Here is a 27349-nt window from a genome sequence, read left to right on the forward strand (position 1 = left end):
GACCTGCGGCTTCTTCGTCCCGCTTCCTCCCGTGCGTCCCGCCGGCTGGGTGCCAGCAGGAGCCCGGAGCCCGGGCAGGCCTGGACTGCCGGGGCTGCGCTGCAGCCGACCAGGACGCGCCGTCCCCTGGGCGGGCAGGCAGCCGGACGCGCCGGGGGGCAGACGCTGCTCAGGGGACGCGCTCGAGCCGCCCGGCCGCGCCCCCTCAAGGGCCGTTTAGCCTCCGCAGTCAGTTCTGCCAGCCCCGCCCGTGCCCAGGCCGCCCCCTCCCCCGCGGCCCCGCAGCGCGTTCCTCTCTGAGAGCCCGGAGGAGACGTGGCCACAGCCGCGTCTGGGCTCCCTGCACCACCCCTGGCCGGGCCGCTGGGCGCAGGGCGGGCACTCAGAGCAGCAGCTTCCAGGGTGCGAATTCCTGCTCCTCAAGTGGGGCTCCCGGCGGCAGCGCCCCAGGCGGAGGACGGCGGGCACGGGCGGCCTTGCGTGGAGCAGGCGGGCGCGTCCTGGGCCGGCGTCCGGGCTCCGCCACCCTGGGCACCGCGCCTCTTCCAGAGCGTCCGCTCCACGCGGGGCCCAGACGCCGCCGCAGCCGCGCAGCCAGTGCAGCCCGCGCCGCCTCAGACGAGCCTGGGTGCGCGGGGATCGCACATTTCAGTCCGGCCGAGCTTGTCCCGGGAAATCACCCGGATCCGGCCTTCCGGGCCCCGCGCCCCCCGGGGAGGGTCAGCACGAGCCGGGTGGCCGCTCACTCCGGCGACCTGTCCTTGCAGAGACGCTGCTCGCCGCGGAGGCGCGTTTGCCTTTTGAAACCCCGGCGTGGGCGGCGCAGCGGGCCCGGAGCAGGGGGTGCCCGTCACACCGCGCAGCCGCCGCCAGCGCCCCGCCGGACCCACCTCAGGGAGGCAGCTGGGCCCCAGGTAGGGGCGGCGGCCTCACCTGTGCAGGGGCTGGGGACGGGCGTCTCACACGGGGGTGGGGGGTGGGACCCCTTGGCCTTCTCGCCCAGCCCCCCACTCCCCAGCGCAGGGGGGCGGGCGGGGCAGAGCAGGGGGTGCCGGGCTGGCCGGGGAGCGGGTGGGCGGCAGGGCTGAGGTGGCCGCTAAGGCCCCAGGCGCTGAGCGGGGTGGGGGGGGGCGCAGGTGTCTGGGGGCCGGGGGGCCAGAGCGTCCACCCCAGGAACATGCGAGGGGCCCCGAGAAGGGCCTCTGCCCTGGAGGCCACGGCTGCGTGGGGAGGGGAGCCCCGGGGCGGCGGGCATTGCTTCAGGGGATCCAGCCGCCCCCAGCCGCAGCGCTGGGGCCACAGGGGCTCGGGGCAGCCTGCTCCTGCTCGCTGACTTCGGTCAGTAACCCCCACGGTCCCCGGGCTGGGCGTCGCCTTTACAGTCACCCACCCCCTGCAAGCTGCTCCCCAGAGGGGCCCTCCGCCGACCCACAGGACGTCATGCTCCCTGGCTGCCCCCCACGGTGCCAGAACGGCGGCCAGCACCCCGCCAGGTCTGCTGAGGGGTCCCCAGCTGCCTCAGCCCCCTATTGTCCTGTCCTAGCTCAAGTCTAGGGGATTTTCCCCTAAAGAAGCTGAAGAGGGACAGCTGGGCCAGGGATGGCCGGGATGACCAGGACAACGGGGGACACCAGGACGGCGGGGGACACAGGAGGACGGCGGGGGACACCAGGACGGCGGGGGACACAGGACAACGGGGGACACCAGGACGGCGGGGGACACAGGAGGACGGGGGACACCAGGACGGCGGGGGACACAGGAGGACGGGGGACACCTGGACAGCGGGGGACACAGGAGGACGGGGGACACCTGGACGGCGGGGGACACAGGACGACGGGGGACACCTGGACGGCGGGGGACACAGGAGGACGGGGGACACCAGGACGGCGGGGGACACAGGAGGACGGGGGACACCTGGACGGCGGGGGACACAGGAGGACAACGCGGGACGCCCAGCACGTCAGGCCTGCCGCCGCCGCCGGGGAAAGGACGGCCCGTGTGTCCGGGGTGCGGCGCCGGCGCCCACCTGCGGCAGCTGCACGGGCCGGGGCGCAGGGGGCAGCAGAGCCCGGCCACGCGTGTTCTCCACCGTCTTTATTTATCACAAAAAGAAACCGCGCGCACGAGAGCGAAGGGCCCCCCAGAGGCGGCCAGGCCGACCCCTCAGGCCGCCGCCCTCTGACCCGCCGCGTCCCCCGTCGGTGCCCCCAGTGTCCCGCGAGGCCCGCGGCGGCAGCACGGGCAGCTCCGGCCTTCCCGGCCAGCCCCGGGCTCGGGCGCCCCGGCGGGCAGAGGCCCAGGGCCCGAGGGCGCCGCGGGCAGCTCCGCCAGCGTCCCGGGCCCGAGGGAGGCGGCGTGTCCCCAGCGGCTCCACGTCTTCCAGACGCGCCCGGAGCCCGTTGGTGTGTCCGGCGGCCGCAGGCCCGACAGCCGGGGCGCGCGGGGGGGCCCGTCCAGCAGGAGGGCCCGTCGTGGGCGGCGCCCCAGAAGCTCCCGGCGGCGGGTCAGGTCGGGGTGAGCAGCCGCTGCCGGGCGCCGTTTTCCTCGCTGGTGCCCCCGCCCGGCACGTGCAGCTCTGCGGGGAGACGGGGCGTCACAGCAGGCCCCCCGCCCACCCGGCCCCCGAGACCCTTGGGGGACCAAGACTGACACACGGGGAGACCCCCATCCCGACACCGCACCCCCCGCACCCCACGGAAGCGCCCCGGGGGCGGGAGGCGGAGGGAGGGGAGGACCGGGAGGGGGGGGAGGGGCAGGAGATGGGGGGAGGGCGAGAGGGAGGGGAGATGAGGGATTTGGGTGCGGCAGGAGGAGGAAAGGTGGGGGGACGGGAGGGTTGGGGGGACGGGAGGGGTTAGGGGGACGGGAGGGTTAGGGGGGACGGGAGGGGTTGGGGGACGGGAGGGGTTAGGGGAACGGGAGGGTTAGGGGGGACGGGAGGGGTTAGCGGGATGGAAGGGTTAGGGGGACGGGAGGGGTTGGGGACGGGGGGTTAGGGGGACGGGAGGGGTTAGGGGGACGGGGGGGTTAGGGGGACGGGAGGGGTTGGGGGACGGGGGGGTTAGGGGGATGGGCGGGTTAGGGGGACGGGGGGTTAGGGGGACGGGGGGTTAGGGGGACGGGAGGGGTTGGGGGGACGGGAGGGGTTAGGGGGACAGGGGTGTTAGGGGCACGGGAGGGGTTAGGGGGACGGGAGTGGTTGGGGGGACAGGAGGGGTTAGGGGGACGGGAGTGGTTGGGGGGACAGGAGGGGTTGGGGGGACGGGAGGGGTTGGGGGGACGGGAGGGTTAGGGGGGACGGGAGGGGTTAGCGGGATGGAAGGGTTAGGGGGACGGGAGGGGTTGGGGACGGGGGGTTAGGGGGACGGGAGGGGTTAGGGGGACGGGGGGGGTTAGGGGGACGGGAGGGGTTGGGGGACGGGGGGGTTAGGGGGATGGGCGGGTTAGGGGGACGGGGGGTTAGGGGGACGGGGGGTTAGGGGGACGGGAGGGGTTGGGGGGACGGGAGGGGTTAGGGGCACGGGAGGGGTTAGGGGGACGGGAGTGGTTGGGGGGACAGGAGGGGTTGGGGGGACGGGAGGGGTTGGGGGGACGGGAGGAGTTAGGGGGACGGGGGGTTAGGGGATGGGAGGGGTTGGGGGGACGGGAGGGGTTAGGGGGATGGGGGTGTTAGGGGGATGGGAGGGTGTTAGGGGGACGGGGGGGGGTTAGAGGGACGGGAGGGGTTAGGGGGACGGGAGGGATTAGGAGGGACGGGAGGGGTTAGGGGGGATGGGAGGGGTTGGGGGACGGGGGGGGGTCAGGGGGACGGGGGGTTAGTGGGACGGGAGGGGTTGGGGGGACGGGAGGGGTTGGGGGACGGGGGTGTTAGGGGGACGGGAGGGTGTTAGGGGGACGGGGGGGGGGTTAGAGGGACGGGAGGGGCTAGGGGGACGGGAGGGATTAGGAGGGACGGGAGGGGTTAGGGGGGATGGGAGGGGTTGGGGGACGGGGGGGGGGTTAGGGGGACGGGGGGTTAGGGGGACGGGAGGGGTTGGGGGGACGGGAGGGGTTAGGGGGACGGGGGTGTTAGGGGGACGGGAGGGTGTTAGGGGGACAGGGGGTTAGTGGGATGGGAGGGGTTAGGGGGACGGGGGGTTAGGGGGACGGGAAGCGTTAGGGGGACGGGAGGGGTTAGGGGGGACGGGAGGGGTTAGGGGGACGGGAGGGGTTAGGGGGATGGAGGGGTTGGGGGGAAGGGGGTTTAGGGGGACGGGAGGGCTTAGGGGGACGGGGGGGTTAGGGGGTTAGGGGGATGTGGGGGTTAGGGGGACGGGGGTTAGGGGGAAGTGGGGGTTAGGGGGCCGGGCGGTTAGGGGACGGGAGGGGTTAGAGGGACGGGGGGGGGTTAGGGGGACGGGGGGGGGATGGGGGGTTAGGAGACGGGGTGGTTAGGGGAATGGGGGGTTAGGGGGACGGGAGGGGTTAGAGGGACGGGGGGTTAGGGGGACGGGAGGGGTTAGGGGGACGGGAGGGGTTGGGGGACGGGGGGGTTAGAGGGACGTGGGAGTTAGCGGGACGGGAGGGTTAGGGGGACGGGGGGTTAGGGGGACGGGAGGGGTTAGGGGGACGGGAGGGATTAGGGGGGACGGGAGGGGTTAGGGGGACGGGAGGGTTAGGGGGACGGGGGGTTAGTGGGATGGGAGGGGTTAGGGGGACGGGAGGGATTAGGGGGGACGGGAGGGGTTGGGGGACGGGAGGGTTGGGGGGACGGGAGGGGTTAGGGGGACGGGGGGGTTAGAGGGACGTGGGAGTTAGGGGGACGGGAGGGTTAGGGGGACGGGAGGGGTTAGGGGGACAGGGGGTTTAGGGGGACGGGGGGGTTAGGGGGACGGGAGGGGTTGGGGGGACGGGAGGGGTTAGGGGGATGGGGGTTAGGGGGATGTGGAGGGGTTAGGGGGACGGGGGTTAGGGGGATGTGGAGGGGTTAGGGGGCCGGGCGGTTAGGGGACGGGAGGGGTTAGAGGGATGGGGGGGAGGTTAGGGGGACGGGAGGGGTTAGGGGGATGGGGGGTTTAGGGGGACGGGGGGGTTAGGGGGACGGGAGGGGTTGGGGGGACGGGAGGGGTTAGGGGGATGGGGGGTTGGGGGACGGGGTGGTTAGGGGAATGGGGGGTTAGGGGGACGGGAGGGGTTAGAGGGACGGGGGAGTTAGGGGGATGGGAGTGGTTAGGGGGATGGGAGGGGTTGGGCGGACGGGAGGGGTTAGGGGGATGGGAGGGGTTGGGGGGACAGGAGGGGTTAGGGGGATGGGGGTGTTAGGGGGACGGGGGCGTTGGGGGACGGGAGAGGTTGGGGGGACGGGAGGGGTTAGGAGGAGGGATGGGTTGGGGGACGGGGGGGTTAGCGGGACAGGAGGGTTAGGGGGACGGGGGGGTTAGAGGGACGTGGGAGTTAGGGGGACGGGAGGGTTAGGGGGACGGGTGGGTTAGGGGGACGGGGGTGTTAGGGGGATGGGAGGGATTAGGGGTGACGGGAGGGGTTGGGGGGACGAGAGGGGTTGGGGGAGGGGTTAGTGGGATGGGGCGTTCGCGGGACTGGAGGGATTAGGGGGGACGGGAGGATTAGGGGGCCGGGAGGGATTGGTGTGACAAGAGGGGTAGGGGGGACGGGAGGGGTTAGGGGGACGGAAGGTTAGGGGGACGGGGGGTTAGGGGGATGAGAGGGGTTAGGGGGGACTGGGGGGGTTAGGGGGACGGGAGGGATTAGGGGGGATGGGAGGGGTTAGGTGGCCGGGAGGGATTGGCGTGACAAGAGGGGTAGGGGGGACGGGAGGGGTAGGGGGGACGGGAGGGGTAGGGGTACAGGAGTGGTTGGGGGTCTGGAGGGTTAGTGGGGATATGAGGGTCGTGGGGGATGGCGGGTGGGGAGCGGGGTGCAGGAGGGTGGCGGGCGAGGGTGAGGGTATGCAGGGGGGCAGGTGGTGAGGTTGAGGGTGACGGGAAAGCGGTGCGGGGTGGGTGGGTGGTGCAGGGGGCAGGTGGGGGCAGGTGTGGGGAGCCGGCCGGGTCAGGATGAGAAGGTGGGTGGAGGGCAGGGGTGGGGCAGCGGAGGGGCGGGAAGGTGAAGGGGGACGGGAGAGGCAGGGTGGGGTGCCGTGGGTGGCAGAAGGGAGGGGAGGGCCCGGGAGGGGTGAAGCGGGAGGGGCGGGGGAGGGGTCGGGGCCGGCGGCCCCAAGGGGGGGCGGGCAGGGGCATCTCCCTCCGCGCCGGCAGCCCACCTTGCAGCTCCGTGGCCTGGGGCTCCTTGGGGGGCGCGCCGGGGGGCTTGCGGGCGCGGCCGTCCACGGCGTCCGTCCTGACGGTGCCCAGGCTGGCCAGCAGCTGCAGGGCCGGGGCGCCGCCCGCGATGCTCTCCAGCACCTGCAGGCACTTGTGGGACTTGAGCTCGCCCACGTTCTCCTCCAGGAACAGCCCGTAGAGGCTCAGGTCGTCGTAGCCGCGCGAGTGGAAGTAGCGGGTGTCCAGGGCGGGCAGCGCGCGGTACACGCCCAGCACGTCGGTGCGCCGGCGCGCGGGCACGAGCAGCGTGTAGAGCAGCACGGGCACCAGCAGCAGGTACACGGCCAGGTTGACCAGGCCGAGCAGCCGGAAGATGCCCGCGGCCACCAGCTTGCACTGCACGCGCGCGGGCACCGCGCTGTCGTTGCGCAGGACGCCGAAGCGCAGGCCGCACACGAACTCGTCGGAGCGCGGCGCCAGGCTGCAGTAGTAGCCCAGGAAGGCGCTGGCCAGCGCCACGGTGCCCAGCGTGAGCAGCCGGCAGCCCAGGTACTTGAGCATCAGGCCGCGGGACGCCCGCTTGGTCTTCAGGTACTGCTCCACGATGGGCGCCTGCACGTGGCTCTCGGGCGGCTCCCTGGGGGGCGGGGGGCGGAGGGTGAGCCCTGGCCGCCCCAGTGGGGACCCCGCCGCCCCGAGGCCCCCGGGGGAGGAGGGAGCCCCGCCGCCCCGGGTTGGCGCCGCTCAGGCCGGTCCCGAGCACCGAGAGGTTTCCCACCCGGAAGCGGGGCCCCCTCCCACGCGTGACTGCGCTCCAGCGCGAGGGAGCCCCGGCCCCGCCGTGACCCCGCGAGGGTCCCCCCACGTGCGCCTCCCCGGACCCCGAGCGGGCGGCGCGGGCTCACCTCTGGCCCCCGTTCTCAGTCACGCCCGGCGCCAGGCAGGCCGCGTCCTCCTGCGCGCTCTTGGCGGCCTTGATGGCGCGGTTGTAGGCCTTGTCCAGCTCCTCCATGATGAACTTGAGGTCCGCGCAGAGGTGCGGGGCGGCCGAGAAGCGCCAGAAGAGCGAGGGCAGGTACAGCAGGATGGCCACCAGCAGCAGGATGTAGGGGAAGAACTGGGGGGGGCGGCTGGGTGAGGCCACCGCGGCGGGTCCCCGGGGGACCCCCGCCCCACGGGCTGGGCCTGTGCCCGCTGACCCGGCCCTCCCCGGCGGCAGCGAGTCCCCTCTCGTCGGAGGGGGGACAGCGGCACGGCCCGCCACGCCGGGCCCGGACAGCGGCTGCGGGGCCGCAGGGGCACGCGTGACCCGGAGCCCAGGGAATCGCACCCTCAATCCTGTGGCGGGGGCAACGCGGGGCAACGCGGGCGCTGCGCCCCAGTTCCCGCTCCGAGACGGTCTCCCAGGCGGCCTGGGGAGGGCCGGCTGGTGTCCGCAGGGAGCAGCGCAAAACCCAGCGGCTAAGCCACAGGGGCTCCCGCAGGCGCAGAGCGGGGCCTGACACCGAGGGGAGGCCTGGCCGCTGCCCGGGGCTGCCCACGAGCCTGCACGCCCGGCTCCCGCGCCCCGGACCTGGCGCCGAGCGGGAGCCGGGCCTCAGCGCGCCTCCCGCCGCCGTGCTGTCCGGCGCCTGCTCCCCGGTGTCACCCGCGGGCACCTGCCAGCCCACGCCGGCCCGTGACCGTCCCGCCTCGCCTTTCCTGGCGAGGACTGTGCTCCGTGGCCAGCGCGAGCGCACGGCGGCCCCGGGGGCGTGCCAGGCTCCGCAGCACCGGCCACGCCGCCCGCGGTGGAGCCCACCAGCCCCTCCGGCTGAGGCAGAAGGCAGCGCCCGCGGCCGCACCGCCCCGCGTCCAGCTGGGGAGAAGCCTGCGGCCACCACGCTGGGGTCTCCCGGCCCCGCGCCCGCTGGCGGTGCTGTTGTCTCAGCCTGACCGAGGGTGGGGCTTCCGGGCGGAGACTCCCCGGGCACAAACCGGGGCCTGCCGCGGCTTCCCCTCCCGCGTGGTCCACGGAAGGGCACAGGCCGCCCCCCCACGAGAGCACCCTAATAAACCCTAAAGGGCAGAACCCTGCAGAGTCCTGTATGGCCACACACACACAGGGGCTCGGGCGGGGAGGCCAGCGCCCCAGGGACTCGCTCCCTCCCTGCAGCGAGACCATCCCGGGAACCCCCTCACACACAGGCCCGCGGGCCCCCCCAGCTGAGGCGGAGCCAAGGCCAGGGCTTGGGGAGCGAAGGGGGGGCCCCAGGGTGGGCCCAGCTCAGGCTCCGGGGCCGCGGGCGGGGCTGGGAGGGGGCGCTGGTGCCGCCAGAACAGGACGCGGTGACAGCGGGGTAGGACGCGGCAAGGCCGGGGCAGGGCACATCCCAGACGGGACGGGGTGGCCTCTGCGGGCCAGGGCAGGGCGAGGGTGCGAGGACAGGGGCAACCCGGGCCTGGGCGGGGCCCCCTCCTGTTTGGGGGGCCGGAAGGACAGCGTGGACCGGACAGAAGAGGAGGCCGGGGCGCGGGCAGAGCGAGAACAGGGTGCGCGTGCCAAGGAGAGGACGCGGGCCGGGCCTGGCTGTGTGTCCCCGCAGGCGCCCCGGGTCACGGCCTGCCCCCTGCGCCGCGTCCTCAGTCAGGGCCGCACGGACGGTGGCACACGAGGGAAGCTGGGACGCAGAGGGTGAGCTGAGAGCAAGAGGAGTGGGTCCTCCCAGGGACGAACCCAGGAGGGCAACGTGTCCTTCGGGAAGGCCGGGCCCTGTGCCGGCCGTAGGGCGTCCACAGCGGGAGCAGCCGGCCCGCTCGGAGGGGGCGCTGTCTGCCCCAGGCCATGGCGTGAGGCCCCATCCCAGGACACCCTCCAGACCGCGGCAGATGACCCGGGGCTGACACGTGGGGCGCCCCAGCAGCCCAGGGACGGAGGATGGGCTGTGCCATCCGCTCTGCACCTGAGGGAGGCACCCAAAGGAGGACTGGGTGCCGCGGGCGCTGGGGGTGCAGGAGAGCCGCGCAGGAGAGGCCCCGCCGCAGGAGAGGCCCCAGCTTGCGGCCGAGCCCGCTGGGAGGCGATGCTGACCGTGGACAGGAGCCCTCTGCAGCCGCCCGTGGGCCCAGCGCTCCAGCTCGGGGCCGGGAGGTCAGCTCGTGGTCGGCCGGTGGCCTCAGCCGCAGAGGCAGAAAGCGGGCCGGGCCCCGGTCAGCACGCAGGCCGGGCCGTGCCTCTCACTGTCCGCGCCAGCCAGTGACCACTGGGTCACTGCCCCACGGCCCCGGGCCTGCCTGTCGGACAGCAGCCCAGAGCCGCCGCCGAGGCCTCGGTGTCCGGGGCCTGCGGGATGGGAGCCGTGACGTCAGCAAGAGGCCCCGGGAGCCTGCGGCTAGTGGCCACGCTGGAGCCCACATCGGGCAGCAGCTTCGGGCTCTCCCCCCACACGCTCACTGCGCGGGGCCCCCGGGTCGGACACAGGCTGCTGTCCGGGCCCCGCCATGCGACGCGCTGGGCTGCCCCCCGTGTCTCTGCTCAAGGAAATGACAGAGACCGAGACGGTGACGGGGAACGGTCAGAGGGGAGCGGGAGCAGAGGGCCGGGTCAGGGCCGAGCAGGACGCGGGGCCCGGGGAGGAGCCCCTGGAGGAGGCAGAACGGCGGGGCTGATGGACAGGGCGACGTGGAGGAGCTCCCGGCACTGGGACTTCTGGCTGACGAGCCGGGGCGCCGGCGTCACCCGCCGAGTGAGAGGTCGGGGCTGGGCTGGGCGATGTGACCCTCCAAAGTCATTCGAGGTCCCTCTGGCCCCCAAGGACACGCCAGCGCCCTGGTCCTCTCCCAGAAGGCGCCGTGTCCCACCCTGACCCCCCACCCCGACATCACCGGGCTTCGCCGACCCTGATGCAGCCGGCCACGGGCGAGCAGGAGGCCTCAGGCTCCAGCTCCCACGGCCAGCGGGTGGGCGTGGGGTCGGCGCGGCCACTCACCTTGTGCAGCCAGAGGGGGAGGCTTTCCTGCTGGTCGGGCAAGGAGCTCTGCTGATGGACGGCGGCCCAGCAGTAGGAGTCCACGAAGGCGGCCTGGCGCCAGCTGAAGGAGCTGGGCGAGAAGCAGGCGATCTGCAAGCCTGGGAGGGAGAGCACCGCTGAAGACCCTGCGGCCGCGCCCCTGCCCGGCCCCTGCGGGCCCACGACGGGGCGGCGGCCGGGGCCGGCCGGGGCTCCTGGGAGAGGCAGCGCAGCCTGGAAGGACACCGTGGGCACCAGGCTGGCCCGGGGCGCGCTGCAGCTGCTGGCCCGGGGAGGGCTCGGGGGCCGGGTCCACCGGAAGGCGGGCCTTCAGCTGACCTTCGACAGACGCCGGCTCCAGGGCCGGCTGCGGCCGCCAGTCCCGCGTCGCCCGCCCCGAGGGCTGCCGGGCCCTGGGCTCCCCGTGCCGCTCCCCAGACCGCCACGGGAGGGGCCGGGACGCAGGGCTAAGGAGGCCCACCCCGCCCGTCCAGAGCCCGAGGGCCCCGGGGACCCGGCTCAGGGGCTCCCGAGGTCAGCTGTGTCTGAACCCGCCACGCACAGCTGGGGGGCCTGGGCTCACTTCGCTGCCACAGCCTCCACGCCGGGAGCACGCACCCCCGGCCGGGCCTCTCCTCCCACCCACAGCAGGGCCGGGCGGCAGGAAGCCGCTGGTCTCGCGGCAGGCGCCCTGACAGCACCAGGCTCTAGCACCAGGAGCCCCGGCCCTCCGGCTGCCCAGAGGGTGTCCACAGGAGGGCCCCACAGCGGGGTGCTGCTGGCCACAGTGCAGAGAGCCACGTCTGCCGGACACGCGTGCCACAGACCAGCCTGGGCCTCCTCCTGTGTGGACTGGGCACCAGTCAGGACAGCAAGGGGACACGGGCCTGTGGCAGGGGCAGCAGGAGCGATACAGACAAAGATGCAGGTGTGCTGAAAGAGGCCGGTGCACCCCGAAAGAAGCCAGTATACCCTAAGTGAGGTCAGAGCACCCCAAGAAACTAGTGTACCCCAAAAGAGGTCAGTGCACCCGGAGAGGAGAGTATACCCAAAAAGAGGCCAGTGGACCCTGAAAGAGGCCAGTGCACCCCGAAAGGGCCCCACAGATGAACCAGGCAGGAAAGGGTCAGACCCAGGGGAGCCGGCCACGAAGTCGAGGTGCTTCTCACACGGGCGCTCTCTACCCTGCACCCCACGCGCAGGCAGAGCCGGCCCCAGCGGGCAGCCGCACTGACTGTCCAGGCCGCTGCCGGCTTCTCAAAGGGAAGCTGTTCCTCGAGTGAAAACCCGTCTCCTGGCCCGACAGACGCGGCTGTGGGGACCTCGCTCCGGAAGGCGCCGGGAGAGCAGGTGCGCCTCCCCGCTCGCGAGCCCGACCCCTCGAGGTGACCGAGGCGCGAGGCGGCAGGGAGCTGCGGGCGCCGCGGGACGGCCGTGTTGGTGGGTGACGCAGAAGCGCAGACCCTGGACACATCACCTGGACAGTGACACCAAGGCCCCGGACGTGACCCCATTTCTGCGGGACGTGCCCCAAAGCCCCCAGCTCCCCCGCCTCCCCCTGCCGCAAGCCCCAGAACCGGCTGCGCTTTCCTCCGCCTGGACCCGGGGCAGCACGCGGCTTCTCGCCTGCCCTGACCCCTGACCCCGCCGCCCGCAGGGGCTCTGGGGGACTCTGCCCTGCAGCTTCCGGGTGGGCCTGTCCTCCCAGCAGGGCGGCTGCGGGCCACGAGGCCACACGGCTTCCCCGCGGCGCCAGGCCAGCTCCAGCACCAGGGAGATAAGCGTGTGGGCGCGGCGGCACGCTCAGAGGTCACCCCGCAACGTGGCGGATGGGGCGGCGCGAGCCGACGGGGCAGGATGCTCCCCGGAGGGCCAGGCCAGCCCTCACCCCTGCGGCTGCCCCGCCCCTGCCGTCCCTCCGCCGCCGCTTCCGGCTCAGGCACAGGAGCTGAACCTGCACAGCGCTGACCGCTGCGGGCGGCTGCGGCGGGCCCCTCACGGGCACTCAGCGCGGAGGTGGCCCGGCCAGCGTCACCCCAGTTCCCGGCCCGGGAAGTCCTGAGCCCCGGGGGAGACAGGTTTGCCCCCCGCTGCGCCCAGGTCCTCTCCAGCCTTCCTGCCCCGAGTCGTGTGCCCCTCGGTGGGCGATGCGCCCAGCGGTCAAGGGGAGGACCAGGACCAGCCCCCCTCCTGGCTGCTCCCCTCAGCACACAGCGTGCGCCGGCCTCTGCCCACACCCCCACCCCCAGCGCCAGCAGCGTCCCTGGCCGGGCAGGCGGGTGCAGCGGCCGGCGGGGCGTGGTCGCGGGGTAACCTCCAGGGACGCGGCCGCCCTCGGGGCCAGGGCACCCCGGGTTTCCTCCCCACCGCGGCCAGCGCCCCCCGGCTGGGAGGCGGAAGGAAGCCGGGAGGCCCGTCCGGACACAAGGAAAAGTGAAAGCTGCTTTTCTCCGAGTTTGGTCACTTCCCGTCACGCTGGATGACTCGGTGCCGGGCGGCCTCGCACCCACTAGGCGCCGCGGAGACGGGCGGGCCCCCCACAGCTCTCCCGGGGCGGGCAGGGCAGCTGCAGCCGGCGGCCACCCTCCTCCAGCCGCCCGCTGGCGCCCAGGCCCGAGCGGCTCCCACCCTCCCCGCAGCCGGGGACCATCAGGGGACCACGTCTCAGGCCTCTGCCCACCGGGTGCCGCCCATCCTCATGCCCACCGCGGCCCCGCCTGCCCGGGTCGCCGCCTCCGCCCGCCGCTCAGCCAGGACAGCCGTGTCTCCACCCGCCCGGGCATGGCAGCACCTTGGCACCGGCTGAGCCCACGCACGGGCTCCAGGCTGCGCCGGCCCCTTCTCTCCCCCAGTCCCTCCCCGGGCTCAGACAGTCTGGGGCGGAGATGCCACCAGGTGACCCACCGGCTGCCGCTGGGTGCCCAGTGCCGGCCGCCAGGGGCCCTCCGGGCTGTGCACGCGCAGGGAGGCGGCAGGGGCCGCCCAGCCGGGCGCACGTGGGAGCTGGCGGGGTGGCCGCGGGGGAGGCCCGGCCGCGCTGCCGGGGATGGGGGGACTGACGGGCGGGGGGCGGGGGATGGACGGGGGAGGGGGGGGCGGCCGGGGACGGGGGGCGGCCGGGTCTGGCAGAGCCGCGGCGGGACGCGCGCGGACAGAGGGCCTCACCCGTGGAGATCTCCTGCGCGAAGGCCAGCGAGATGAGCAGCAGCGGCAGCCCCACGGCCACGCAGGCGACCATCTTGTCCGCGGCCAGCTCGAGCCGCAGCCCCTTGAGCGCGGGCCCGGCCGGCTCCTTCAGCAGGAAGTCGGAGAACACGTACTCGCTGGCCAGGTGCGCGATGGCCATGGCGGCGCGGGGCGCGGGGCGCGGGGCGCGCGGGGCGCGGGGGGCGGCGCGGGGCGCGGGGCGCGGGGCGCGCGGGGCGCGGGGGGCGGCGCGGGGCGCGGGGCGCGGGGCGCGGGGCGCGGGGGGCGCGGGGGGCGCGGGGGGCGCGCGGGGCGCGCGGGGCGCGGGGGGCGCGGCGAGCCGGGGGCGCAGCCGTCAGGGCCCGGGCCCGTGGGCGTCGCTGCCCCGCGGCCGGCGCGCGGGCGGATCCCCCATCCCGGCCGGCGGGGCGGCCCCGCGTCCCTCCGCCTGCGCCCGCGAAGCCGGACGCGCCCCGCGAGGAGCCCCCGACAAAGCGCCCGCGCGGCCGCGCTCCGCGCTCTTCCGGGCGGGCTCGGGGGGCGGGAGCTTCCGGGGGGCGCGGCGGGGGAGGGGCGGGCGCGGGGAGGGGCGCGGCGGACGGGGGAGGGGCGGGGAGGGGCGGGGAGGGGCGGGGGAGGGGCGGGCGCGGGGAGGGGCGCGGCGGGCGGGGGAGGGGCGGGGAGGGGCGGGCGGGGGCGGGGAGGGGCGCGGCGGGCGGGTGGGGCAGCCACACCCGGGCCCGTCCCGCCGGGGGTCCCGCCCGCCTCCAGGCCCGACGCCCCGGGCGCCCCGGCCGGCGCCGCCGCGGGCGGGAGCAGATCGGGGCGCACGCGCCCCCCTCCGGGCCAGGCGCCCCGAGCGCGGAGCCGCCCCGGGGCCCGGCCGGGCGGGATCGGGGGCCGCAGCCGGGAGCGCGCGCCGAGCCGGGGGCCCGGGCGGTTCGTCCGCACCCGCGAGCTCGGGAGACGCGCCCGGGGAAGCCGGGGCCGCCGGGGCCGAACCCAGTTTCGGAACCGAGTCCGGGCGCAGCGGCGCGCGGCGGGGGCGCACCCCGGGCTCGCGTCCCCTCCCGCCCCAGAGCCGCGGCCGGTCCGGGGGCGCCGGGGGGACCGTCCAGGAGAACGACATGACCGCGCCGCCCTGGACGTGACCGCGCCGCCCGGCCCTTCTCCCCGGGAAGCCGGGCCGGGCGGATGGGGGTCTCCGGGGGGCTGTTCTGCGTCCCTGCGGGGGAGAGGACAGGGCTGGTGGCCCCGGGGCAGCTGCGGGGCGCAGGGGGAGGCGCGCGGTCAGGACGGGAGGCCGGGGCCGCCCCGGAGCAGCGCAGGGGCCTGGCAGAGCCGCTGCTTTGGCAGGAGCAGGGGGGCTGGGGCAGGACAGCGGACTGAGGACTCTGGAAGGGGCGAGGGGCACAGGCCGGGGGACGGTGCTCTCTGCTCCGCAGGCAGAGGCCGGTGGAGGGCGCGGGGTGAGGCCAGGCTGCTGGCGGCCTGCTCTGTCCACGGGGGAGCCAGGCCAGCAGCATGAAGCTGGGGAGCGAGACCTCGGACAGCCAGAGGACCAGGGCCAGGCGGAGGGCCAGGCTGGCCTTCGGGGGGCGGGGCCCCTTCTTCCACAGCCCAGGAGTGTGTAAGTGCCGGTTTCCTCGGAGGAGGAGGCTGAGCTCCGAGTGGAGGCAGCACTGGAGGCAAGTCCCCTGTGGACACGCCGTGTGGCCTTGTTTCGCCCTGTCCCCCTGCAGTGCTAACCCGGGCTGTTCCCCCAGACGCCCAGGGCAGCTCCCCTTTAACCCGTGCCCCTCCTTGTAGGTAATTTTGACTGGAAAAGAACCATCCAGGGGCCTCCCTGGGGGCGCAAGGGGTTAAGCACCGCGCTGTGAAGCAACCCACAGCCTCTGCAGCACGAGTTCGATCCCCAGCCGGCCAAGGAGCTGACCCACAGGGCGCAGCAGACTCTCCTGCCTCCCCGCTGCCCCCCTCAGCAGTGTATTCAGTCAGCCCGCCTGTTCTGCTCCCCGCTCTGTCTCTGGGGAGTCCTCTCACCCCCGCATCTCTCGCCTGTCCCCCTGCTCTTGTGTGCATGAATAAATAAATCTTTTTTAAAAAAAGAGCTATGCAGGTAACCACCTCATAGTATGTGAAACTTTATTAAAAACAGAAGTGGTTCAGCTAAACTACTGCGTGGTTTTCATTAAAAAATAAACTAAGAGAAAAGGAAGAACACGACTAGGTAATTTGTTCTCTGAGTGAGTTATAAATAAGGCACTTATCATTAACAGGACATTAAACCACCTATGCAGGGAAGAAAACCACAAAATCACATTATCAGTGGCTCGCGGGCTGGAGCGCAGCTTGCTGGGTCCCCGCGACGTGACGTCCAGACAAGGACGGAGTAGAGGCGTCCCCTCCCCGTTAGGTCTACGGCTGCCAGCACAGTCCCCGCACCCACCACGGCCACGAGAGAAAGCATGAAGGGCCCTCCACCAGAGTATCCCCCAGTCCCACGTCCGTGCGCCACGGACCCCACGGGGCGAGGCAGGCGTGGCCGCCGCTCAGCCGGGGCTGGGCTCCCGGGTCCGCCTGGCCTGGGGCGGCGTCTTGGTCTAGCCGCGAACAATGTTGCTTTTATCCCCTCGCAGGGCAGGTGTCAGGCCTGGGGCGCCTGCTGCCTCTGCTCGGCTGAGGTTGGCTGTTCCATATTTTGTTTTTGCGTCTGAGCCTTGAAAGCTGGTTGACAGATTTGCCACCGGGACTCCTCCCAGCCGCTCCATCCTTCCTCTCCCCCGCGAGGGGCCCGTCCTGAGAAGATGCGACATGGAGGAGCCTGTCCAGGCCCTTCTCCCAGCCGTTCTCGGGGTTCTCACATGACGAGGCGTCTCCTTTCCTCGGTGGTGGACACTTGGAAACGTCCTCCGAAGGGATGGAACGGTGCCTTGAGGCCAAGCCGGGAGGGCGCTGCAGCTCCCCCCCACCTCCCTCCCCCCCAGGCCATGCCCCGCCTGCCTCGCCAACCCCCTCCCTACGCTGGCACGGAGCGGGGTTCCTGGCTGATCTGTGAAAACACGAACGTGGCCACAAGACGTGGCAGGAACGCACATGCAGTGAGGTGTAGCTAGTCAGGCGTCGCAGGAGGTCTGCGTGGAAGCAGCAGCATCAGAGAGCGTGGGTGTGGGTGTGGGTGTGGCTTGGCCGCGGCAGCCAGCAGCGTGCAGGCTCGACGCGGCCCGGCCGGGAGGGCTCAGCCTGGCCCTCAGCAGATTCCGACCTGGACGTTTTCACAAAATCTTCCGGAAGTTCTTTCCCCCGGCGCAGCTGGGCCAAGGCCTTCGGGGCGGTCCTGCGCCCCACCCTGAGGCGTGGAGGGCCACTGATGGCCGGCTGGGCGCCGCCGCCTCATCCGAGGGTCATGAGAGCCCCACAAAGCACCTTGGGGGGCCCGCAGCAAAGGCGCTCAGAGAGCACCCTGAATCCAGCTCGCGGCCTCGCGCCTGCTCCCGTCCTGCATTCTGTCCTTCAGGATCATTCACAGCCCGATTAGAAATAAATAAATAAAAGCACATTGCTCCGTGTCCCCGAGGATCCGGGCCTGGCTCCGGGCGGCGCGGCCTCCCCGTGCCCCTGCCGGCCGCCCCGGCAGCGCCGCTCACAGCACGTCCGTGGGGAGCTCGCGGGTCCGCACCTGCCGGTACTGCACCTGCTGGTACCGGCCCTGCCGCCCGGCGGAGCGCAGCTTGAGCGCCAGCACCACGGCGGCCGCCAGCAGCAGGAGGCCCACGGCGAAGAGGGTGACCAGGGCGCTCTTGGCTCCTCGGGGGCCCAGCTTCCTGCCGAAGAAATAGAGCTGCTCCCGGCTGCCTTCTTCTGTGGGGGAGAAGCCAGGAGTCAGGGGTGCCGGCCGGGGGACAGGGTGTGGGGGTGCAGGGGGCGTTACTGTTGGCTGGGAGTGGGGGTGCAGGGGGCGTTACCGTTGGCTGGGCCTGAGTCTGGGGGCGGCGGTCCTCCCGCAGGGGACCTGGTGGAGTACGGGGTCCTGTTGTCTGCACGGAGAAGACAAGGGGGCATGGAGTAAACGACAGAAGCAGATTCTTCTCCTGACTGAGGGAGAGTCATGCGTCCCTTGGCCATTAGCGAAAAGCCAAGAGAGTCCGTGCGGGTGAGGGCGGGGAGACAGGCCCTCGTGCCCGGGGACAGCGTGGAAACGCGGGTCCGTGGACGGGAACACAGCTGCCACGCGGCCAGGTCTCTACCGAGGCCACGAAACTGACTCAGTAAGACCCCCCCCCAGTGCCCCCTGCACCCCCCACGGCAGGAGCCGCAGCAGCTGGGCGTGGAGAAGCTGCCGGGGCAGCTGGAGGGGCCGGGACACAACTCGGCCAGAAAGCAGACGAAATCCTGCGCGATCTGACGACGCGGGTGAACGGCGGGGCACGTGCTCGGGCAACAACTCACATTACCCCGATAAGTAGAAGAACAGTTCTGTCTTCCACTAAGGAGACCTCGCCAGTGCTGGGGAGATGCGGGCCCTGCCCCGCCACCTCCCCCAGGACCCCCACGCGGCCCCTGGCTCTCAGCTGCTGCTCCCGTCCCCACCCTCGAGCCCTCAAGGCCCCGGTCGCCCTCAGGGCCCCACCACAGGGGCCCCGCCCTCTGCCGACCCCAGCCCGCACCCCGCCCGCAGGCCCGGCGCTGGCGCCTCAGGCGCGCGGGCCATACCGATGTTGCGCAGCACGGTGTAGGTGGTCTCCATGCCCGCGTGGATGTGGTCGGACACGTGGCAGTGCAGCAGCCACGTGCCTGGGTGGTCCGCAAACAGCTCGATGGTCTGGAACGTCCCGGGGAAGAGGTCGTACACGTCTTCCCGGTAAGACTTATCTATCTGGAGAGGGACGGGGAAAGCAGGGGACAGAGATCAGGAAAATTCGGAACGGAAACAGCAGAGCCGGCTCAAGGAAACCAGAGCTGGTCCCTGGCAGAGACGGACAGCACCGCTGGCCCAGCAGTGCCCTCTGTGTGCGGCTGTGCCGTGCGGCCCACAGCCTCCAGGGCCGGGGGTGACAGACCGAGGCTCCCGTCTCGCTCGGGGGGTCACTCTGCGGGCAGCCCCAGGCCGAGCGGTCCTGAAGCCCGCGGTCTAGCAACAACCCCTGATGGGGCTTGGGGTGGATCCTCCGGCCCCGATGAACCCGTGACGGCAGCCTCGGGAGAGACCCCGAATCACCCCCGGCAGTGTGTGCCACTCGAGACCGCCGAGGCCCACAGTCCCTGGCGAAGCAGCAGCAGTCGTGGCACCGCCCTCCAGACAGGCCGGCCACGACGGGTGCAGGGAAGGAGAATCACGACGGTGACCGTCAGAGGGGCTGTCCGAGGACTCACTGACATCGAAAGGTGATAAGGGGACCCCCCCCGGACAACTCTCTGTCCCTGAACTCCACAACCTAGACAGCAGGGGCGGGGTCTCGACGGCAGGGGCTGCTGACGGCGCAGGCCGGGCCCGCTAGCTCGGGAAGCCCAAGTCTCGGGCCCCGCGGACACGGAGGCCAAGGCCTCCGACCACACCAGACTCCACGTGGCTTCCTCTGCAGATTCTACCGAACGTGCGAGGAAAAGCGCCAGTCCCGAGCCCTCTCTCCCAGACTCATGGTGCCCGGGGATCCGCCCGGCGGCGCCGCCGCTCACGCGGGACAGGAGAAGCCACAAAGGGTCCGAGAAAACCAAACCAGTGGCAAACCCCGGGACTCGGAGGCCAGCATTGCGGGCGGGGCCCAGGGGCGCGCGGAGGCCGGGTGCCTGGAGGGGCCTGGGGGAGACGCCCCGCGCAGGGGCCGCCGCTGCTCCGGACCCCACGCCTGAGTGTTGCCGCAATCAGGAAACGAGCCGGACGGTGTGTGGGGCAGGAAGGCCGGTCCCGGGCAGAGGCCTGGCTCAACACTTCAGAGCCCAGCACGTGATTTGCCCGTGAGCTAAAGAAACGGCCGGCAGCCCCAGAGGAGGGGACGTCCCAGCGGGTGCAGGGAGAGCGCTGGCATGTCACCCGGGGGGTGAGAACGCCCTCAGCAAACGGAGAGGGAAATGTCTGATTCTGTACGTCTTGTTCAGTCCCACATTTTAACACAGGTTTTAAATGTGGGCTGGAAAAGCCGAGCCCCGACGGCTGGTGTCGCCTCCGGGTGCCGCGCGGGGCGCGGGGGCAGTGGACAGGTGGGGGTCTCCTGCGGGCGACCGTTTCTTCCCGCGTAAGGAAAGGACTTCCCTTGGGTCGGCGCCCTCGGTGGCAGCGCACGTGACGACGGCTGGACCTTACCCCGAGGCGCTGAGACAGCTCAGCCTGGGGCGGGAGCCACGCCCGGCCCGGCCCAGCTCGCGGGGGCAGAAGCAGAGCTGGGCTTCGGGCCAAGCCGACCTGAGTGTCCTCTCACCGGCCGGGTCCCTGAGCTGGCGGCCTCGCAGGAAAGGCGGCAACACAGGAGAGGGACGGGGCGGGCACGGGACATTTGCCGTGAGCTTTCACCGCCTGAGGACGCAGGGCCCAGCGCGGCCCGGCCGTCCCACAGCGGACGGGGAGCACTCGGGCCTCTGAGGCCTGCACGAGCACCCCGGGGCGCCCACTGCGAAGAGATCCCCGGGGTCCCCTCCCGCTGTTCTGCGTACCCCGCCCCTCCCTCCGCCTCGGGGCCGGGGCCAGGCCTCCCCAGCGCCGCCCGCCCACCTTGAAGAGGAAGCTCTCGGCGTGGTAGTGGATGGTGTGGATGTCCACCTCGCTGCCCAGCCCCAGCAGGTACCAGTTCGTCATGGAGTCCTCGCTCATGATGAGGCCGTGCAGGTTCCCGAAGATCTTTCCGTTGATGGCTGAGGAGGTGAGGAGACAGGAGCCGGGGTGAGGCGCCGCGGCAGCCGGGCAGAGGCGGCTGGGGGGGGGGGGGGTGGGCTGGGGCCAGCGGCATTTCCGGCGGGGCCGACGCCTGATGAACGTTTACCAGCGTCCCGGCGCCTCGGAGCAAGCGCTAAGTGGCAGGTGCGGGGCCTCTTAAAGTCCTCACACCAGGAGCGTCCAGCTCAGGCTGCTCCTCTTCTGAGGCCACGCCGGGGTGGACGGGGGCACGTCCGGCGCGGGTCACAGGCTCGCGGGGCCCGACGCGCCACGCCTAGGCACGCGGTCATGTCACAGGTTGAGTGAGGTGGCAGCGACCCCCTCCCTGCGTGTCTTCTGGGACGCGTCTGGGGCACGGGCCAGGCCTGGCTCAGGCTCCTGAGTGGGGAGCATCCGGGGGCTGGGCCAGGCCCCCAGAGACCGCAGCCCAGTCGGGTGCGGCCGGTCCCTGACCGGTCCCTCCCTGCATTGGACACAGCCACGCAGCCGCATTCATGAGGCACAGAGCACGGCCAGAGGCTCTGCGGGAGGAGCAGCCGCGCCAGAAACCAGGCCGCGGATGAGGCTATGGCCATGTTACCCTGACCCGTTGGGGCCTTTTTGTGCTTGTGGGGCCACAGCAGAGCTTGGGATGTGTCCGGCGGAGCTCGCCGCTCCTGCTCAAAGCAAGAACCCTCCTGCGGTGCCACTGGGCTCAGCCACGTGGACACGGGGAAGGATGTTGGCAGAGGGAGCTGCGTCCACCCAGGCAGACAAGCAGGCCCTTGCCCAGAGCGCTGGACGTCACGGTGTCACCGGCAAGGGGCCCGCGCTGGCCAGGGGCCCGCATTCGGGTGGTGGCCCTGGGGACGCAGCCCGAGGCTGGGAGTGGCCGGGGTGGGGCGAGGGGTCCGTGTGCCCCTGCTCACCGCGCAGACCTGCCCCGCAGCCGCTCCCAGAGGGCCCCCGAGGCCTCGCGAGCCCCGGCCCCGCCCGCGTACCGTGCATCTTGTTGCTCTCCTCAAAGTCGTCCGAGCGCTTGAAGTCCCGGGGGTCCTTGTTGAGGTACTTCTTGATGTTGTCGTCCAGGTACCAGGACTCGTTCTCGTTGAAGACCAGAAACAGGAGCACAAACTCGTAGTCCACGTCGCTCCTTCGCCCCTTCTCGTCCAGCACCCCTTCTCTGCACGTGATCAGGGGCCCCATCAGGCCGCTGTACATGTCCTGGGGGAGCAGAGCAGACGGGGCAGCCCTGAGGGTGTGCGAGGCTGCTGGAGGCGGGGACGGGAGCACCGCCCAGCCCTGCGGCCGGGGGGCTTGGGGCCAACATGGGACCGATCTTGGCCTTTCGTTGCCAGGACGGCGGCTGCCAGGCCGCAGCTGTGCGCCAGCCGCTCAGCTTGGCCTTCTGGGCCCGGACGGCGGCGGAGACAACTTTACAAGGGATGGGTTTCAGACACCTCCAAATGGCGTGACACGTAAGAACGTTCTCCCGGCTGGTTACCTCTGCACAGCTCCTCTGCAGTCCAGCCGTGCGGCTCTAGGTGTGGCAACTGAAGCTTTGGGGTTGGCTTGGTGCCCTCGCCCCCGGCCCACACTTGAGAGCGAGGGTCAGCACATGCTTAGCGCGGGCAGCGACTGTGCCCGCCACGCCGGCCGTCGGGGCCTGGACCACGCCCGGGACGCAGAAGGCAGGGCCCAGAGCAAGGCCCGCTCCCACCCACGCCCTCCGCATGCGCCGCCAGCCGTGGCCGAGGCCCCCAGGCCCCCTCTCACCTTCACAAAGTCGACCGTGGAGTAGTAAACCCACGGGATGCAGTTGGGGTCAGAGGGCCCGGGGCCGGAGCGCTTCGGGACGTTCCAGCGGTACGTTTTTATCTCCCCTGGAACAGAGGGGGAGTGGGCGGCGCTCGCGGAGAAGCCCGCAGGCCCGGGCAGGTCTGTCGTGCGGCTGCCGGGGCAGAGGCGCCCCCAGCGGCTCTCGCCGCACGTGCCAGCTCCGCCCGTGTCACCAGCTGACGTTCGTCCAGGACACAAAGGCCGTGGGGGCCACACTCCCTGCACACGCGCCGCCTCGCGCCGCCCCGGCCCCGGAGGGGCCCCTCGGCCTCGGCACCCTGGTCAGCCCGGCCTCCCCGCCAGTGACTCCCCATCTACCACCCAGCCAGGCTTCTCGGCCCTTGGTAAGCCCCGCGCGCTCCGAGGCGTCTCATCACGCACACCCTGGGGACGGGACGGGGTTCACTGCTCCCCTCCAAACACACGCGGGAGAAACGTGGGGCAGAGCTGGATGCTGGAGGCAGACAGGACCCCCCTAGGGATCAGGCCCGCCGGGCCCCTGCCCCCTGGCCCGGGTCACCTGTCCCAAGGACGTAAGGGCCACTGCCCTTCCGCACAGGGCGCCCGCGTTCATGCAGCTGCACCCAGCGAGCACCACGAGCCTGGGCAGGTGACAGTCCTGAGCCACACCGCCCCCGCGGGTGACCCGAGACGGCCGTAGCCGCTCCGTCTCCAGCCATGGAAAGAGGACGGGCGTCTCCCCACCTTCGGGCCGGCGCACTGCGCCCGGCTAGTCTGGCCATTGTAGCTTCCTGCCCCTGCGGCAAACGCCGGCACCTCCTGACTCTCCAAGCACGACTCCCGGGGCTGGGTGTCCGTCTGCCCCGAGCCCGCCTGGCCGCAGCCGTCACTAACAGCCTGTCCTTACTCTCCTACCGCCCCCTCAGGCCCCGCTTGCCTCGGCGGGTCCGCGGCAGCGACGGGGCGGTGGTGACGGCCCGTGGTGTTAGACTACGCTGGCATCCGTCTCGCGGCTTACTTGAAGGACAGACGGGCCTTAAAAAACACACGAAGCGCGGCCCTGCGCCAGGTCAGCTACTACGACCTCCTACCGTCGCAGGTCCCCACCGGAGCCTGGACGCTGCATAAACACGGTCATCGTGAGTGACCGTCTACCTCGTCTGGGAGTGAGCAGCCACTGGCTGGCGCTTGGCGCTGTGGGGTGAGTGTCCAGGATCCGGGGATGGCCCAGACCAGCAGGGAGCGCGCCAGCGGGGCTTACCCGGCTTTGTGGCGGGCACTTGGAGACGCTGGCCGCCGTCCACATCCTCCACACCCTGGGCTGCGATGGAGTAGGGCCGCTGGGCTTTGTTCTTGAATATGACCAGGATGGAGTCGCCCACCTCGGCGTGGATCATCGGGCCTGAGGGCGAAACACGGGCCTGGTCGCCGCTGCTCTCCTCAGCACCCACAGACGCCGCAGGAGCGCAGGCGCGCTTGGCAAAGAGCAGAGGCTGCCCCCAGGTGTGCGTCCCCAGAGGCGCAGCGTCCATGGAGGGCTTGGCACCAGGCGAGCCTAGTTCGAGTCCAGCCTCCCTGGGTGGGTGGGCCCAACTCAGCCCTCTCCCGGGGAATGCGGTCACGCTGCCTGCTCGCAGCTGGAGCGAGGGGCAGCCAGAGTCAGCGCAGGGGCACGGCAGGGGCACGGCAGGGCTCAGGAAGCCCACGCTCTGCTCTGCGGGACCCCCAGGGAAAGTCACACCCACGCACTCTGGTGGGAACAGCCACCGGGGCAGCCTTTTGTCCACACGGTCACCATCTGCTCCGGGGTCCAGGAGTCAGTGACACGGCGAGCCTGGCAGGCGCTGGAGGGACACGGGCAGAGGCAGAGCCACGTGCCCAGCTGCGCAGACTCAGTGGCTCAGACACATGCTCTGTGCATGCTGGGGCGCTGGTGGGGGGTGGGGTGCAGCTGCCTGCCTGGCGTTTCTGTGAGAAGTCCCAGGCTTCTGGGGGAATCTGTGCCCCACGATGGTGGGTGCCCCTTGCACACGCGGGCACCCCTTGGTGCCAACTGCGCACCCGCAGCCTTTGCCATGCACACCTCACAACGGGCGTGGCCCCGTGGGAGCCCCGTGGTGCAGCCCTGACCCTGGCCCTGCGGGTCCTGGCTCGTGGGAGTTGCACCCCCGGGGGCCGCACCCACCCTTCAGGGTCCCCACCAGGCTGGGGAAGGCCAGAGAGATTTTAAATTCCAGGGCCCGCTGCAGGAGAGGCGCGTCCTGGCATGTTGAAGCAAGAAAAGGGGGTGTAGCCAGGCGGGGGCAGGCAGCCTGTGCCCTGTCCTGTAGGAGCTGCGCCCCGTCCTACAGCCCCCGGGGACAGGGCCTCCCTGTGGGGGCTGGTGGCCACTCTCCCTGACCAGATGCAGAGCCGCTGGGCTCAGCTGAGGCAAAGGTGACCCATGGCGACATCTTACTGGGGCCCAGCCCTGGTGGGGAGCTCAGGGCCTGCGTGTGCCCCGCGTGCCCGTGTGCCCATGTACCCGCCAAGCCGCCTACCCAGGAGCTCCAGGTGCTGCTCCCGCGGCGGCCGGGCCTTGATCTCCACGAACTCGCCGTCGGTGTACTCCCGGTAAACCACCTTCTTGTACTGGGAGCCGATCCAGTTCTCAGTGTGGTTCATGAATATGTCTCCGTGTCTGCCAGGCACAAGCCCCAGAAATTAAAGTTGTCGGAGGCGGGGTGCCTGGTGCTTCTGCAAGACTCGGGGGCCCCGGAGCAGGCGCCCAGGCCACCGCATTGGGCCTGGCGCTGGGGACCTGCTGCAGCAGTGCCGGGGGCCTGTCCGGGCGGGCGGTGGGGGCTGGGGGCCCGCAGAGGTGCCTCTCCTGGCTGACCTCACTATGGCACACGCACACCCCAGCCCCAGCCCCTCCCCCGCGCCTGCTCCGTGTCACGCCTCCCACCCTGCAGATCCCGAGAGCCTGGGCCGTGGCCTGCATGCACATCGGGGACAGGACAGATGCGGCTGACCTGTGGGTCCAGCAGGCTGCCGGGCCCAGCCCTCTGCTCCGGGGGCAGGCCAGGCCTCTGGGCCCCAGGCTCCTATTCCTCAGCAGATCCGCACAGAACCCGGCTCCACGTGTTTCTGTTCAGGACGTTTTACTTGACATAACGCTGAGGGGCTGACTGCCCTCCGGCCAGCGCTGTCCCCACAGCCTCCAGGCCCCAGCCCAGCCCCCCCACCCTGGACACTTCATGCTCCACGGGGGCCCTTCCCCCCCCCCCACCCACTCCACGCGCAGCCGCAAAACGGGCAGGTGGCACTCATGGTCCATGAACAGGCTCTGCCCCCGAGCCCGAGGGCGGGCTGTGCTGGCCGCTGGGGCGTGTGTGTCAGCGCCGCAGACTGCCTGCTGCCTAACGCAGGGGTGCAGACGGCCCCAAAGCACCCCGGGACCGGATCTGGGGTGACCAGCAGCGGCAGGAGTGGGCAGTCCCCAGACACTCATCACACAGAAGCAAACTGCTGGCTGCGTCCCCAAGGCCCGGCGTGAGCACCGACCCACCCGCCCCTCCTGCGACCCTGCACGCCCCCGCGCCCTGCAGCACCTACCTGTAGCGGGGCCTCCCTGCCTGCTCCACCCTGCCTGCTGGCCCCTATTCTGGACCCTGCAGGTGCCATGACTGTCCACCCTGGCAGGTTGTCCTCATGGGGACCCTTTCACGGCGTCCCAGGGCCAGGCTGCACTCTCTGCCCGTCCTGCCCACTCAGCTGCTGGGTGATACCACGGCCACCCCTCCTGCCCTCCGCCTGCTGCTCTCCTGTCCAGCCCAGCCCGGAGCCCGGACACGTGGACGCCCCCTTCACTCGCTGCCACGCCGTGGGCAGCTGCAAGCTCAGTGGCCACCCACGCAGGCCCACGCGCCTCCACCTGCTCTTGGGGGAAGCCCTGGGGACCCCGTGGGCGCTTCCCTCCAGCCGGTGTGGGGGCTTCAGGCGGAAGCTGCTCTGGGCTTCGGGGACAGTGAAGCCAGGCCCGACACCCCCAGGGAGGTGGCTGGGACAGGCTCCCACGGTCACTTCCTCGGTGACGGCACCATCCAGTGAAATGAGCATCGCGAAAAAGGCCGCACGTCACCGCACGTTTCCTCCCACGGCTCGCACCACCCTCTGCGGGTGCGGCTCAGGCTTTGGGCGAGGGGCGCTGGCGGGTGAGGAGGTGAGAGACCACAGGGGGCCCTGAGTCCCCCAGGCCGCGGGGCTCTGCGCGGCAGGCCAGCCGGCTCTGTGTCCACCACGAGGTGGCGGGGCGACAGTGCGTGTCCAGGGCCCGCCCTCTGAACAGGCCACACTGGGACAGGGCAGAGAGTCCGGATCAGCACAGGCTGCACAGACAGATGAGCGAGTGAGGTGCGGGGCGGGTGATGAAGGAGGATGAGGGACGTGTGGGGCGGACGGGAGCCCCAGGAACGGCTCAGTGCCCAGCCAGCCCCTCGCGGGACGCCCCAGGGTGTGGGCGGTGGTTCCGGGCGGCTGTGTGTGGGGGCTGAGCTTGGAGGGGCCTGCTGGTCTGCCTGGGCAGGCGATGCCCTGCTGGAGCAGCCGAGGCAGCCCTGGGGGCCAGGCCTGGGTCTGGCCCGGGCAGTGGAGCAGTCACAGCCAGGGCTGGTCACCCAGTGGGGCAGCGGCTGGTGCTGGGCGGGAGGTCAGCCCCGAGCAGGCCTGGTCCCGCCTGGCAGAGAGGCCTGTGCATCCGCTCCTGCGGCGGCCCCAGGCGGCAGCCCGTCCTCCGACCCACCACACCTGGCTTCCCTGGAGCATCCAAGGCCCCGGCCACGTCCGCCCCCGGGAGGCCTGCTCCCTGGTCCTCCGGGCCCCAGGGCCGTGTGTCTGCAGAGCAGGACTCCAGGGCGTATGGGGCCCGCCGAACCCCGCACGGCGCGCAAACGACCCCCCCGCCCAGAGCCAAGTTGGCGAGGCCGCGGTACCTTTCCCCTCCTGCGTCCAAGTGCTGCTTTTCGAACTCCCAGTTTTTGTTAGGGGCATAATCCCATTCTACCTCCTCCACGGCGATGTAAAAGGTTCTTATCATCCCGTACGGCTGCTCGGGGGGGTCCTTGTTGCCGCAGCTGGTGACCTCGTAGAGCTGGTTCATGCCTCGCGCGAAGTGGTGCAAGGTGGAGCAGAACACCCTGAAGAGGCCTGCAAGAGAGACCGTCGCTGCCGCCGCCCGCCGGCCCGCGCCCGACCCCAGGCAGGTGCCAGGGAGGTGGGCCGGCAGG

General features: G+C 71.9%; 2 protein-coding genes across 2 annotated transcripts in view; both read right to left on the minus strand.

The window, feature by feature from the left end:
* Positions 1-2097: 2097 nt before the first annotated feature.
* Positions 2098-13595, minus strand: PANX1 (pannexin 1; the record flags this gene model as incomplete). Its single annotated transcript, XM_084250429.1, has 5 exons — positions 2098-2575; positions 6260-6897; positions 7166-7377; positions 10229-10368; positions 13415-13595. 5 exons carry the CDS (start codon positions 13593-13595, stop codon positions 2505-2507), a joined length of 1242 nt encoding a protein of 413 aa, XP_084106555.1. The 3' UTR covers positions 2098-2504.
* Positions 13596-17078: 3483 nt separating this feature from the next.
* HEPHL1 (hephaestin like 1) overlaps positions 17079-27349 on the minus strand; it is a gene marked incomplete at both ends in the record, with an annotated part of 28651 nt that continues 18380 nt past the window's right edge. Inside the window, 9 exons of the mRNA XM_084248515.1 lie at positions 17079-17296; positions 17401-17472; positions 18149-18311; positions 20142-20281; positions 21284-21506; positions 22059-22165; positions 23344-23484; positions 24623-24762; positions 27056-27269. Of these exons, the coding sequence (XP_084104641.1) occupies positions 17079-17296; positions 17401-17472; positions 18149-18311; positions 20142-20281; positions 21284-21506; positions 22059-22165; positions 23344-23484; positions 24623-24762; positions 27056-27269 (1418 nt within the window). The remainder of the gene's footprint in view (positions 17297-17400; positions 17473-18148; positions 18312-20141; positions 20282-21283; positions 21507-22058; positions 22166-23343; positions 23485-24622; positions 24763-27055; positions 27270-27349) is intronic.

This window comes from Talpa europaea, assembly GCF_964194135.1.
Source record: "Talpa europaea genome assembly, chromosome: 12".
Classification (NCBI taxonomy): domain Eukaryota; kingdom Metazoa; phylum Chordata; class Mammalia; order Eulipotyphla; family Talpidae; genus Talpa; species Talpa europaea.